We start from the raw sequence: 15,467 nt of genomic DNA, 5'->3' as shown, positions 1-15,467 counted from the left end.
AGCTTATCTTGGTATAAACATGCTATAAATATATCCTCCTTGGCATCTGAGACATTAGGTGTTCTCTTTCACTCAAGATGTTACTTTACTTCTGAAAGGCTATTAGCCATTGAAAAACTGTTATTTTCTAAAAATATATACAAATACAAAAAAATAACAATTAGGTTGATAAATGATCTATCACTTTCTAATTCACTCTGATCTCTTTTAGATAGTTTTCAGTTTTTGTTATCTGCATTTACTACAAATATTTCCAGGTCATCAAAATCAGCACTGGTACTTTCTCAGATTTTTCTCAATTTGTTAAAATGCTTGCATCAGCTATTCAACACTGCATCGAATGGCAAAACCAAAATCTCATCTCTTTTCTAAAGATTACCATAGGCCTTTAAAATCTATTGTTAATAAGTTTGTGACCAACTTCTAGGGCATGTGAATTTCAAAAAAAATGCTGGTGACATGGAATGAATAAGAAGGTAGTTGATAAGCAGATAGATGCTGACGAGCCAACTATGGTTGAACAGAATAAAAGAAAAGAAATTACTGATATCAGGAATTATTTGAGAGAGAATTCCTAGTTATTTGCTGATGATGCCAGTGGGAAGGGGAATAGTACATAATAAAGGTAATATAGAGATCTTGCAAAAGGAGCTGAACAGACTGACATTGTGGGCGAAGGATACTTGTTGCAAATTCAGTAAGGTTATACCTTTGGATATTGTGTGATTACAAGCTGTATATTATAACTGCAATGTACTGTGGTAAACTAATGAAGCCAAGGATATGGGAAGTGTGGTAGACAGGAAATTGAAGTTCAATTTCCTGTCTACCACACTTCAGAGACCAATATTGCAAAAGTGGATGCTGAAAATCAGACTGAAATCTCTAGGAATGAAAAAATTTATTATTCTTTTCTATAAGACTATGATATGGCCACATCAAGACTAATATATATATACTTAAATTCAACTGGATTGATTTAGTACTTTCAGAAGTGGTTTGAGAGGATTCAGAGGTGGATGACCAAGATAGTGTCATGTCTGTGGAATACTGCCTTCAATATGAGATAGACACGATAGTGAATTGCAAAATTTGGTTGACAGTATGAAAAGAGATGGATATGAGGGAAATATGTAAGTTATTAAGGAAAATTTAAGGCAGGAGAAGCTTTCAACAAAACATGACATGAAGGGAGGGGGGGGAAATGAGGGGTTACCCTTGGATATGAAATAAGAGTTTGGGACTAGATTGTTTTACTCAGAAAGTGATGACTGAGTGGAGTGGAATTGTAAAAACTTGATGTCAAGAACAATAACAAAAACTCTAGTGCATCGATTTTTACAATAGGAACCTTAAAAACCTTGTATAAAGTATATCTATGTTTCTTATGTTCAAATTTTGTATAAACACCAAAATAAGCCCAAAGGGAATTGTTTAAAGGCAAAAGTACGATGTTGAAACCAAAAGTAATATCTATGAGTTGGCAGTTTCTTTTGAAAAGTATTTACTAGTCCTGTAGCAGGTGACCTTCAAGGTCAGTATTGAAAAGGGTATGGCATGCATCAATCGGAAAGTCCCTTAGGCCAAAGCCAGATTAAGAAGGTCTAAGGTGAAGAATAGATTTGTCGGCGAATGCTCAAGAACTGCCAATCTTGTGATGTTGTCCGGGGTTCTCGTAACTATGCGCAAGACATGTACGGGGACATTTGGGGTCCAATAACCTTGAAAAAAAGTGCAGGGGGCAATGAGAGATATAAGGCTTGGAGTTTTGTTAAGAAGGGCTTCCTATTTTCATCTTGCCTGATCTACCCACGAGAAGTCGAGGGGAGAGGTGCCGTAAGTCCGGAGGGTAAAGACGGAGTCTGTCCACCTGAGGCAGTTTTCCAGTGCGAAGCCAAGGATAATCTGGAGGTCAATCTAAGGAGAAAATCTTGCCATGTGAATCCAAGCCTTGCCACTCCATCCGAGTATGTGCATGCCCACCGTCATATGCAGTTTCCTCGCCAGTCAAATTCCAGATGCCAGAAGAACCTATCCAGTATCCCACTAGCTGAAGCGACTCCTCATCAGTGCCCTGAAACTCTTGTAAAGGAAGGGAAAGAAGTAAAAACCCGGAACGGAGAAGAGACCCCTGAAGCACCAGAAGAAAAATAGCAAACAAGGAGGGAAGACGTATGCATGACAGTCAGAGACCCACATGAGTCTGTAATGTTCATTTTCTTTATGTGTGTGATTTTAGATAATTCCCCTAAAGAACTGCTGAACTGATTAGTATAAAAAGGATAGCAATTTTTCTTATGTGCATGAGTCACCCATAGATCTGTGCTACCGTAAACAAGCCAAACGTGAGCGTAGTAAATTTCCTTAAGATGAAATTGGGTTAATTTGAAATTCTTTTAATCTTTGTATGTGCTGAATTAATTTCTTGTTGAAATGTTTAACTTAGAAGGGATGAAAGTATGTCAGTATAATTGTCAATCATATATCTAAGTCTTTAAAGTTAAGAGTGAGAGCTTAGGAGTTATATGATGTGTGTGTGTGTGAGGTGCATGCTAGAAGATTAATTACTGTTGCTATGTGCACCTAAATAGTTCCTTGTTATGTGTGAAGAATTTTTAGTAATTGTGAAGTGGAATGTACTAAATTGAGTTTAACTGAGAATATATATGTGAAGGTCCCTTAAATATCGTGCTTGAATACTTGTTTAAGAATAAGGATTTCTTTTGTGAATGAAGCTTTAATTACTTGCACTGTATATAATTCTTTGACCTGTTATTAAATGTTGATTGTTTTTTTTTTTTTATATACAATGTTTCTGGCTCAGTTTAATCTTTTGCAATGCACTGATCCTAAATAAAATTGGACCAGTAAGGTGGGAACCCAGAAGTTATTAATGATTTAAGAAGCTTAATAGAAAATTTTTGGCCATGACTGTAAACAGTGGCTAAGTTATGATATGAGTAATTTCTTTGTTCAGTGAGGGTTTTAATGCTTTCATGTGTCATAAGGGGAACTATTACAAATAGATAAGGGGAACCACTAAAAAAAAAATATTACAGAGTGTCATATACAGTTGTAAGTGTATTATCAGTGAACTAGTTTACAGTAACATAAAGACATAGAATGAATAATTGTGGACATCCTGTCATAAGTCTTGTGACACAATGGATGTGTTATGATCCAATAATAATAATAAAAGAAGCCTCATTTCATTTACATTTACATTTCATTTAGAAATGTAAGTTAAATACTTTTATAAGTCTTACAATTTAATGCCAAAGAAAAGCTATATGACACAATATATTACAATTTACCCACCTCAAATACAACTTTATATCCTTGATGAATAACTTCCCTGCATCTTGCTTGAAGAGTGGCTCTTTCAGCATCTTCTAATTCATATAAACCTGATACATCTAACTGATTATCCACTGTTTGCACTGCTTGGGTAAATTTTTCCCATAATTCTAGAGCTTCATTCTAAAACAGAAGGAGATTTAAGTTATTGTCATACTGTCCATAATTATTGTGACACTGTAATCAGACCTGAATTCAAATCCCATCAATATACATAATCTGAGGATAGCTCTTTCAAATCAAGCATATTTGAACACATTCAGGTGGGAGATGCATTTCATCGCCTAGTGTGAGACCACTGTCCCTCTTATTGGAAGTTTGAAATGACTTGAAAATTTTCCATGTTTGGTGGTTTGAGCAGGTAAAAAAATAAATTAAAAATGTATAAAATATATATAAAATTGATAAAAATAGAAAAAAAAATCCTTAACCCACCCATGGTACAAAATGTACTACAGGTTTGCATATCACCTTTTGATTAATGCATGCAAACACACTTCAGTAACAAAGATGAAGAAAGTGGAGAGATACAGGAGACCTAGAGTCCTACAATTATGCCACCTATTGGCCTCAGTTGGGAATTCTTGGTAGGGCTGACTGTCTGTGGATGAGTGTTTTCCATATTTATTTAGGTTGGAATAGTTGAGTAAGAGCTACAGCTGATTCCAGGAAAAGTCTCTCAAACTTGAATTTACTTTGGTGGAGTAAGGTAGCTATTTTTCAGTGGATTCTGTGCTGTGCATTCAGGGTCTGCTAATCCTGAGAGGCCATAGTAGTGAAATCAGATGTAATCTTGGTGCTATGTTATACAGATGTTGGCTGTCCTACCTGTTTGTCCATAATAAGAAAGGTTGCAGCTGCAGGATACATGATAAACTCCAGGTAAATTCAGAGGTTGTAGCTAGTTTTTGAGTGAGCAGATAAGGACTGCTAGCTTTTTGTGTGGTTTATTATATTAGTTTATTATATATTAGCCAAGATACTAAAAAAATCACAAAATTGTGCTTTTTTTAGTATCTTGGCCACCTTTTCTGAGATGCCACAGATATATGAGATGATCACAGATTAGCTGTAATCTATGTTTGGAAGGGGGGGGGGGTGCATGTGCGCAAGGTGTTAAAATTCTTTGTATTTGGTGGGAAGTGTAGCCATTGGGCAAAAAAGTGTTTTTCATATTGTGGGTGAGTTCTGTGTTGAGTGCACTGTTGTCTGAGCAAATTAATTTTGATCAGTGGGCTAAGGTTTTAATTGTCCCAAATTGTTGGGGGGGGGGGATGATGTGACTGTTGATGGATGTATCTACATGTGTGTGTGTGTGCGGGTTTTCTGCAGACTGTGACCAAATGTCACAGTGACTGTGACAACCAAATGGACCCCTGACCTTCATAGTCTACAGAAAACCCACCAAGTTCATACAAAAACTTGGTATGAATGGAAATTTAAAGAAGCCTGTGAAATTTTGATTAACCACCCTAATCTTAATAATAATGGAGGGCTTAAAAATCCCAAGAATTTGGATGGCACCCATTCAGCCCACTTAGTTTCCAGCAAACCCTGACTTTACGACTCTAAGCAATTTTTCATTTTTTATTGGCATACCAGTTGCAATTTATATGTATACTTATATAAGTAATTTTCTTTTCTGTTTATTTATCTATCTATTTTTTCTTTTCTGTATAGCCTTGTTACTCTCCAGCTTAATTTAACTTTGCAACCTAATAGATAATAATAATAACAGAACTCTAGCTTTGATGTAGTGAGGTTTTTTTTTTTTTTTTTTTTTTTTTTTTTTTTTTTTTTTTTTTGCACCAGAGATCAGGCAAATAGTTTTAATGGTTGATCAGTAACTTTAGCATGCCATGTCGATTGTAGCGTAGCTTGTTTCTTTGTATATATACATATACTCCAGAAGATGAAGGTCAAAACGTCGAGTGTATATTTTGGTTTATATTAAACTAAAGCTTTACTCTAACATGGTAATTATAATATCCATAATTTTCAGGTTTTAAAATTTGTAAAACAAGATAGGATGTAGAATTTACTCTTGGTGGGGATATATTGATGGAGATGGAGGAAACAAGAGATCTTGGGGTGATGATGGATAAGGATCTAAAATTTAGAGGGCATATTGCCAAAATTGCGAGGATAACACAACGAATTCTAGCAACGCTGCAGAGGACACTTACTTGTAAAAGTAAGGAGCTTCTGATTCCACTGTATAAGGCTCTGATTAGGCCACATATAAAGTACTGTGCACAGATTTGGTCACCTGGTTTTAAAAGGATGAAGAAATATTGGAGAGGGTCCAGAGGTAACTGACTAAAATAGTCAGTGGTCAAATAGTCAATAGACTAAAATATCTTTATAACATTTTTATTGTGATATTGTCGGCATGGCACCAATGCGACCAACAATGGTGGCAAAGACCACTTTGTCCGGCAATTTGAATTTATGGGATTTTATTCAGCGCAGTGTGGGCGAAATGTATTCATTGAGAAAATTAAAGAATGTGTGGAAGGAAATTGAAACTGGAGAGAGAGTTTGTATTAGGTGTTTCAAAAGTGAGTGTCTGTCAGGTGATGAGAACACAACAAATACCAATGGAAAAATGGAAAATGATGTTAATGTTGAACGTGCTACCATGGAAACAGAGGAGAACAAACGGATACTAATAAAGAAACTACGTGCTTAAATGTTATCCTTGATAGAACAAAGTGTGAAATTGAAAAATTGCAGAAGCATCAAAAGTTAAACAGGGCTGAAAAAAGAAAGAAGCAGATGATTTGAAGAAATAATAAAGACTGACCAAAAAAACAAAAACAAAAAAAAAAAAAAAAAAAAAGTGAAGGAGAAAATTATGTATGGAGACTCATAGATCAGAGGAGTACTTAATGAAAGTATGACAAATTTGTGTTTCCTCGGTGCCAAAATTTACGATATTAGCCACGGCATCTGGATGCAAAAAAACTAAGTCAAAGGAACTGATTGTCTTCATCAGCACAAATGATTTGAGAGGCAAGAAGTATTCTGTGAGGCAGGATGCAAAGAAGTGTTAGAAGGGGCAAAACTGAAGAGCAAGAAGGTGAGATTGTAAGTCTCCTACCATGCTGTGATAGAGACAAATTGAAGAGGAGGGCATTGATGGCCAATGAGTCTATAGATAGATTTGTGCAAAAGGAATGATGTAGAATTTGTGGATCTGTGGTTTCTGTTTGATGGAAAGCAGGACCTATACAATACTGATGGACACATCTAAAATAGTTTTGATGAATAGGTGTCTAGAGAGAGCTTTGTTCATCGAGTATGCCGAAATGCAAATTCAGGGAAACTTAAACAAGTAGGGTGGAAGCAAGTGACTTTGCGTGAAGCACACATAAAGAGAGTGACAATAAGAATGACCAAGTGAGGAATCTAGTTTCTCAAGCAAAAATATTGAATTCGGTAGTCAATTCAGAAAGAAAAGGTGGGTCGGAGACTAAACAGATGCTGCAGTTGCTAATACCAATGCCAGAAGTATCAGGAACAAGTGGGAAGAATTTTTTGGCATTAGTTAGTGCAACCTCACCAAACGTTATAGGCATTACTGAATCTTGCCAACAGCAGATGATGTAGTCACAGGGATTGAATGTGAAGCATTTAGTATTTTCAAAGAAGATAGGATTGGGGAGCAGTACTGCTGATGATAACAGATCAATTGTAACCAAACAGAATAGGAGACAGATGGGTCTGTTCATTTGAAGCAATCTGGTGTGAGATGAAGGCACTAAGACAAAATATACAGTTGATCGTTGTTATAGGCTAGGGAGTTCAACAGATGATCTGGAAGAAATACTTCACCAAATTAGTACAATGAGTACAGGTTGAGTGACTATTATCAGGGACTTCATTTATAGAGATATAGACTGGAAGGAAGAAAGATCAAATGGCAGGAAGGAAATAGAATTTATACACCTGCTAAGAGATGATTACTTAAGGCAGCATGTGATGGAGGGGACTAGGGGGTAGGAGAGTATTGGACCTGGTCACAGGATCAGAAGATTTATCCATAACCAAGGTGACCATGTTACCTCCGTTTGATGAAAGTGACCATGCGGTATACTTGGGAGATCCTAAAACATGAGGAATATTCTAACAAGAAGGGGTATTTGTGGAACTATAAGGCAGGCAGGCAGGCAATTAAGACATACGAGGGATGTCCAGAAAGTAAGTTCCGATGGGCTGTCAGAGAAATAAAAATATACTTACAAAAAAAAACTTCATTGGAAATTAAAGTAGATATCTTTCACTACTTTTCTACATAATTTTCACTATTGTTCAGGCACTTATCATAACGGTGCACCAAGAGTTGTATATCTTCGTCATAGAAGGTTGCTGCCTGTGACGCAAACCAAGTATTGACTGCTTCTTTGACCTCGTCATCGTCTTGAAGCCACCGGCCACCAAGGAAAGATTTCAGATGTTTGAACAGGTGAAAGTTGCTTGGTGCAAGGCCAAGACTATAAGGGAGATGATGGAATTGTTCCCAGCCAAAGGTGGCGAGAAGTTGTTGTGTTATGCCGGCTGTGTGTGGGTGGGCGCTATGATGAATTTGTCTCAATAATTTGCTGAAGAATTTCAGCTGCTTTAATGATTCTCGCATTCAAGAAACGAATAACTGACTTAATTTCACATGCGGTGGGCGATTCGATTTTCTTAGGCATTATAAACACACACCAAGAAGCGTACACACTGCGAGAATGTCTAAAAATGGCAGCAATGCCTTGCTAAGGAATCAACAAACTCAGCGTGCATGTGCACCGTTGCGATCGCAGCACTGCAGTGAAAATATTTAAAAATGGAACTTACTTTCTGGACATCCCTCGTACTTAGGAAAAAGCTAAAATCTGCACGATCGCATAAAATACTGTAGGGTAAGATTGTTAGTTGTGCATGGGATACAGTTAAGGGTTATCTAGAGGAAGCAGTATTAAATTGCATACCTAGGGTAAGGAGGGTTAATCGGATAGGAGTTAGATTGAAAAGTAATATTATTAAGCACGAGCTGCAGAAGAAAACAATGCTGCTATGGAGGGTATATAAAGAGAAAGATGACCAGCAAACTCATGAACAGTACAAGGCTCAGGCAAGAAAGGTGACCAGCATGGCAAGGAAGGCAAAATCAGGCCAAAGGAAATCCCAATGAGTTCTTTTGTTATGTATGACTATGGACAATTAACCTTAATGAGTGATGATGGTCATAAGGAGACCGAAAATGGATAAAATGGTTGAGTTATTCTTTAACCTATGTGACAGACACTAATGTGAGAACAGAGGTGGATGAATGGAGGTTCTTAGGATATTGCAGAATCTCAATGTAAATACAGCAGAGGGATTAGATGGGATATTGGCTAGGGTTTTGCGAGAAACAAAGGAACTGGCACTGCCTTTGACTAGGTTCTTTTAGTCTCAGCTCTGATAGAGTTCCAAGGGAGTAGAATGAACGCAAAATAATTCCTTTGCATAAAGAAGGTTCTAAGACAGCAGTAATGAATTAAAGACCAATCAGTATCTCAGGCATGGTAGTAAAAGTACTAGAAAAATTGATAAAAAAGAGAATTCAAGAATGGGTAGATCAAAATATGATACTGTATGAGGTTTAACATGGTTTGTGAAAGATTGGTCATCCTAAGGAATTTACTAACTTTTTATTATTACCCCAAGACCTCATGGAGTCAAAGACTCATCTGGGAGGTCCTTTTATCACACACACACACAGCTCAACATACTGTGCCTTAAACACATTCAAACTCCTTGCAGACACCACACTCTCAGGCAAGGCATTCCAATCATTCACAACTCTGCATCGGCTGAGTTAGATAAAGGAAAGTGCTACACGATGATTTTTGCAAATACATTTGGAATACCACATGGAATTGTGGCATTCTGTGGAACTATGGATATGACACTAATTAATTGGGTAAAAGGGTGGCTGCTGGACAAACATCAAAAAGTGGTATATCAAGGGGCAGAATCAAGGCAAAAACAGGTGCCTAGTGCCGGGACCACTGCTGTTTATTCTCGTAGACAGGCTTATACGTTGGTTATGCATTTCTAAATAACTTAGGGAATTGAAACAACGTAGATCCGAATATAAATTAAATTATACTTTAATAGATATTTCCGATATTTCAGCAATGTCAAATTGCCATTTTCTAAAGGAACTTACAAAAAGGCAGGTGCACACAGGCAATAACAATACAGTAACTGAGAATGAAGATATGAAGCTATCGTTCTCCTAGAAGTCCTGATGGTGCCCTCTGGCAGGCTAAGTAGGCGTTCTTGGCCGTTGGGATGAAGGTCTGCTGATGTATGCCTCCCAAATTTGGGGCAGTCGCATACAACCAAATTTGTTGAGGTTTGGAGAGTTTCTTATGGCAGAGGCTGATTCCATAAATAATCTTTCGAATTTACATTTGCTCCAGTGTATTATTGTTGCTTTCTTCCACCGTATTCTGTGGCGAGTATCCAGAGCATGGTCTGCAAGACCAGAATGGCTATACTTGTAAAACCGGATGTAGTCCTTGTGTTCAGAAATTCTGATATTCGCTGTCCTGCCTGTTTGGCCAAAGTACGACAGTTTACAACTGCAAGGGACCTGGTATACACCAGGTAGGTCTAGGGGAAGTGGTTGGTCTTTGGTAGAGCAGATAAGGGATGCCAATTTTCTGTAAGGCCTGTAACAGGAGGTGAGGTCATGTTTTTTTAGAATTTTGGTGATTTTTTCTGAGGTGCCTCGGATGTAGGGAATGGTGATGGATTTAGAGTAATCTTTTTTGTGGAGGGGGGGAGGAGGGGGGCTGTGGTTTGTAGGTTTTAATATTTTTTGGATTTTGGGGGGGGGGGGTAGCCATTGGCTGAGAAAGTGTTGAGGATGTGATTTAGTTCAGTGTTAAGGGCTATGTCGTTAGAACAGATTTGTTTAGCCCTGTTGTATAGTGTTTTTACCACTCCATATTGTTGTGAGGGGGGGGGGATTGTTGGTGGATGTATCTGCCTGTATGGGTGGGTTTTCTGTAAACTGAGAAAACCAAAGTTCCATCAGGCTGGCGGGTGACTAGTGTCTAGGAAAGGGAGGCAGTTGTTTTCTTCTTTGCAGGTTATGCAGACAGTGTGGTGTGGAATTTATCGACGTGTGGAATGAGTTTGATGGGCGAAAGGATTTATACAAGATGGTTGGCCTGCATTTGAATGGATTTGGTGTGCAGAGACTGGAAAAAGTGTTGCTGAATTAAGTGAAAATGGATGTGCAGAACCAGGGAAACTAGAACTACCAAGGAGGGGGTGAATATGCGGACATCAGTGAGACAATTGAGTGTAAGAATGTATATAATGTACCCGAGCCAGTACTAAGGACGAGAAATCAGAATGGGATAGTTAGAATAATGCATCAAGATAGGGGTGGGACAAAGGGACCTCTGCCTTTCATGTATACTAATGCCAGGAGTATTAGGAACAAGAAGGAAGAATTTTTGGCCTTGATTGGCTCTTCCTGGCCACAGGTTATTGGCATTAGTGAAACATGGCTGACGGAAGATGATATAGTTAGTGGGATATAATGTGTAGGTTATAGTGTGTTTAGGAGGGACAGAGAGAATAAAATGGGGAGAGGAGTGTTATTGATGATAGCTGATGAACTGCAGCCAAGGAGAATTGAGGTTGTATTCAATTCCCCCCCTTTCACAATAAAGATTACCCTAAATCTATCACATTCCCTACATCCAGGGCACCTCTGAAAAAATAACCAAAATCCTTAAAAAATATGACCTGACTTCTTGTTACAGACCATATAAAAAGTTGGCATCCTTTATCCACTCTAGCAAAGACCAACCACTTCCCCTAGACTGATCTGGGGTATACCAGGTCCTTTGCAGCTGTAAATTGTCCTACTTTGGCCAAGCAGGCAGGAACAGCGAATATCAGGATTTCAGAACACAAGGACTACATCTGATTTCACCAGTATAGCTTGCAGACTATGCTCTAGACACCTGCCACAGAATACGTTGGAAGAAAGCCAAAGTAATACACCGCAGCAAGTTCAAGTATGAAAGATTATTCATAGAATCCGCCGCAGCTCTACAAAACATTCCAAACTTCAACAAATTTGGGTGCATGAGACTGCCCCAAATTTGGGAGACTTACATCATGAGAACATCAGCCCAAAGGCCAAGACAACCCAATATAGCCCGCTAGGGGGCACCATTAAGACTTTAGGAACAATAGTACAGCAATCCCTCGATTAGTGCACCTAATGCGTTCTTTAAAACAGGTGCATCAATCGAAAACACACTAATCGAACATAATAACATATGGGAAAATGTATAATTCGTTTCTCAGATTTCTTTTTTGACCCTTAATTTTTTTTATAAAAGAATTAGGGTATGTCTCAGGGTCTAGATAAAGGAAGAACATGAAGCTGAAAGACAATAAGACATATTCAGAATATAAATTTATTATTCTACTTCTTAACAAAGAATTGAGCTAATGTAGTTTGGCGGGCATTTTATTTAGTTTTTTCATACAACTGATGGTATGGCCCTATTGCCTCTTCTACCCTTCTGCAAATTTTACTGCTTCTCTCTTCATCAGGGTCAGCCTCTAAGAATTGCTGCTTAAAAACTTCGATTGTATGAAAAATATTTTCAAATTGTTTCTGTGAAATCTCTTTTGGCTGACTATCAGTGGTTAAATTTTCTTCATATTCTTCAGGATCATCCCGCTGTGCATCTAAATTTAGCAGGTTGGAATCACTCAATTCTTCAGAATGAGATTTAATTAACTCTTGGATGTGATCATTGAAGGGGAGAAAGAAATGAAGGACGTACGAATTGGTCGCCAACACGTGAAATCATACTTTATAGATAAAATTTCCCAATTGTTATACAAGCAAAATAGTTATCACTTTAAAAACTACAATGATCATAAAAGAGAAGTTAATTTTCCGATGTGTAATAATAAACAACTCATCCCAGAAGATGGATTGATTACCCTATTATTGGAATCGATTCTCCTTTTTGTGACATGCGCAGAAGTGTCGAAGGATCTCGAATCTGTGGGCGTACTATAGCAGACGTCATAAATTTTGGCAGTAAAAATTTGGAACATAGTATACATAGTGTACATGGAAGTAGTGTAGTATGCCATTAAAAATAACTTTGTAAAATGTTTTAAATCTGTAACTAAATTATTTCATCTGGCGAGTGATTTTTTAAAATAGTTAGCCATAAAAATGTATAGATAGAAAATTTTTAAATTCTGTAACATTTATTTTTAAGATGTATATAGGTGCACTAATCGAATTTTAGAGGTGCACTAATTGAATTTGGGTATCGAAAAAAAATGACGCACTAATTGGTAGTGCATTAATTGAGGGCTAACTGTAGTTTCTTATCTTCTGCCTCATTTTCTTTTTGTAGTGCCTGCTTGCACGTGCCATATTTGTATGTTCCCATGAAGATGGCAATGCTACATTGCCAAAATATAGGAAGTTTTTATTAAATTTTCTTTTAATTAATATTCCAGTATATGTTGTAAATTCCTTAAATAATTTAATAGTCAAGAAAATATACTAGCCTAGAGATTAGAAAACATCAGTCAGTATTCATCCCAATCCCAAAAGAATCAAATGCCAGAGATTGTAATAATTAATTTCACATGCAAGTAAATTTACGCTGAAAGTGATCCAACAAAAGTTGGAGCCATATAGGAGGGCACTAGAGTCACTGAAGAATGTCGCGGTGGATTTCAGTTGTGCTAGAAATAAACTGTTTTTAAACGGTGTATAGTGTGACTTCTGTCGCAAATTGTGCTACATTTTTTTCCGTAATACAAGTGGTGCTGCTTTTGGAGTTTAGTTGTTGTTTATATTGTGTTATTTTTCGGTTACCGAGAAGGCGAGGTCAGAGTCAGATGCATCTACGGTGAAAGAGAAGAAGAAGAAGATAAGATTTCGTATTTAGTTATTTAGTAAAGCTATATATAGTTTATACTTATAGTATCACATAAGTAAATTAGCTTACAGTAGAGCGTTTAATATTTAGCATTTAGTTGTAGTATTTCCTCAGCACTATTTGAATGTAATTGGAGCTGAAGCAGCAGCTCCAATTACAAAGCATGTCGCTAAGTCCTCTCCACATTTAAGGATTCTATTTTGCGTAACATAATACAGGATTTTGTGGCATGAGGTGCTTGTGGTATGTATGCATTCTGGCAGTTGGATATGTGGTGGGTGAGAGAAGGGGGAGGGATGCATATATGTGCAAAATGTAGACAATGGGAGAAACTTAGTGAGTTAGATATCACAATAACTCACCTCGTTGTTTCTGGGACAGGAGAATCTCAACCTAGAGAGACAAGTAGTGTGATAGAGGGTGAGAATGACAAGTGGAATATGAATGAAAAAATAAGAGTGGTGAGTGTGGAAGGCTTGAATGATTGTGAAGTTTTCGGAGATGGTCTTGATTAGGAGGATGAATGGCGAGCAAGAGTGGCTAACTTGCAGAGAGAGAGAGAGAGAGAGAGAGAGAGAGAGAGAGAGATGAGCTGAAAGAGAAGGTGGAATGTCTCGGGAATGAGATGAGAATATGAGAGATGAGATTAGCAAACCAGAGTAGGAGTCAGAGAGAGTTATGGGAATGATAGAAGAGGAGAAAATAGAAACAGTAGAAGAGAGGGAATGAAAGAGAGTTATAAGAATGATAGAAGAGGAGAGAATGGAAACAGTTAGAGAGAGGGAATGAGAAGAATGCGAGGGAGTGCTGGGACCAGGGTTAGAGTGATGCCAGGACAGCAGGTAAGTAGAGGAACAGAGAGAGAAATGGTTACAGGAGAGAGAGAGAGAGAGAGAGGGGGGGGGGATGCAGGTGAGCAATCAAGCAACAGAGTGGCGAGAGGGATGATGTATGGAGACGTGATGACTGTGGTGTGCAAGATAGGATGCCAGAGGAGTGTTTGGAGGAATTGTGCCTGGAGGAACAATAGAAAGTGTGGCTATGGCAAATAAGGGGGGTGAAAGCATGGATTAGATGATTGTGATGGTGGCCACAAATGACTTGAAAGGCAGTGTAAATTAGGTGGCGAGAGATGTGAGATTCACGTTTGAGGTTGTACAAAAGAAAATGCAGAGAGGAAAGATAGTGTGTGTGCGTTACCCAGGTATGATAATGACGAGCTGAGCAGAAGAGCAGTAATAATGAATAGCATAATAGCCAGAATGTGTCATAAGAGAGAATTGGAATATGTGGACGGTTGGAGGACATTTGAGGACAAAAAGAAGCTGTATGCGAGAGACTGCTTGCATTTGAATGAGGAAGGCCTTAGGCATCTACTAGAATTCCCAGGTAGTGGTAGCAGGGGTGGCCTCTTGTGGGCTGGGGATGACATCAGGTAACACTCAGTCCAGTGGAGTCTGGAGGAGATAATGATGGGTATAGAAGCAGTGACATTTTTATGCTTTATACTAATGCCAGGAGTATCCAGAATAAAGGAGATGAACGTTGATAGCATCAGCCTGGCCAAAGATTATTGGGACCTGTGAGACGTGGTTGAAGGAAGATGATATAATAACAGGAATAGAAGTAGCAGGGTACAGAATTTTTCGGCAGGATAGGAAGGGAAAATGCGGTGGTGGAGTACTGGTTATGATAAATGATGACTTATGTCCTCTAAGAGTGGAGGCTTTGGAAGGCAGTGATACTAATGGTTTTGAAAGTTCTAAATATCCTGTCTTACCCACCTCTACCTCACATACGGTGTGAGGTAGAGGTGGGTAAGACAGGATATTTAGTGGGATGTTTTTTTTATTATTATTCGTGACACCTCCAAGGAGTCCGTAGACTCATTGCAGGAGGACACCCACTGCACAATTCTCTCTGCCTTCACCACTACAATCATCCCTGTACAACCAATCATCTCCATCAACGCCATCTACAGCCCATCACAACTAGTATTTGTATTTTTTGTCTGCAAATTGCGTGTGTTCTGAAGTGTAATAGAAATTGCCTATGTTACTACAAGACAAGGAGCACAGAGGGTGGGGGAGCAGGAGATGTTTAGGCAGTTGAGCTTGGCAAGTG

General features: G+C 38.2%; 1 protein-coding gene across 1 annotated transcript in view; it reads right to left on the bottom strand.

Moving 5' to 3' along the window:
• Positions 1-15,467, bottom strand: part of LOC150096139 (mitogen-activated protein kinase kinase kinase 4-like) — a 734,047-nt gene that overhangs the window by 400,109 nt on the left and 318,471 nt on the right. Inside the window, exon 14 of the mRNA XM_090409620.1 lies at positions 3,319-3,480. Coding sequence (XP_090265746.1) covers positions 3,319-3,480 — 162 coding nt within the window. The remainder of the gene's footprint in view (positions 1-3,318; positions 3,481-15,467) is intronic.

The sequence above is a fragment of the Typopeltis vanoorti genome, chromosome 19 (assembly GCF_054136105.1).
Source record: "Typopeltis vanoorti isolate ZY-2024b chromosome 19, IOZ_Tvanoo_1.0, whole genome shotgun sequence".
In the NCBI taxonomy this organism is placed as follows: domain Eukaryota; kingdom Metazoa; phylum Arthropoda; class Arachnida; order Uropygi; family Thelyphonidae; genus Typopeltis; species Typopeltis vanoorti.
Note: the sequence above shows the minus strand (reverse complement) of the source record. Positions and strands in the feature narration are given on the sequence as shown.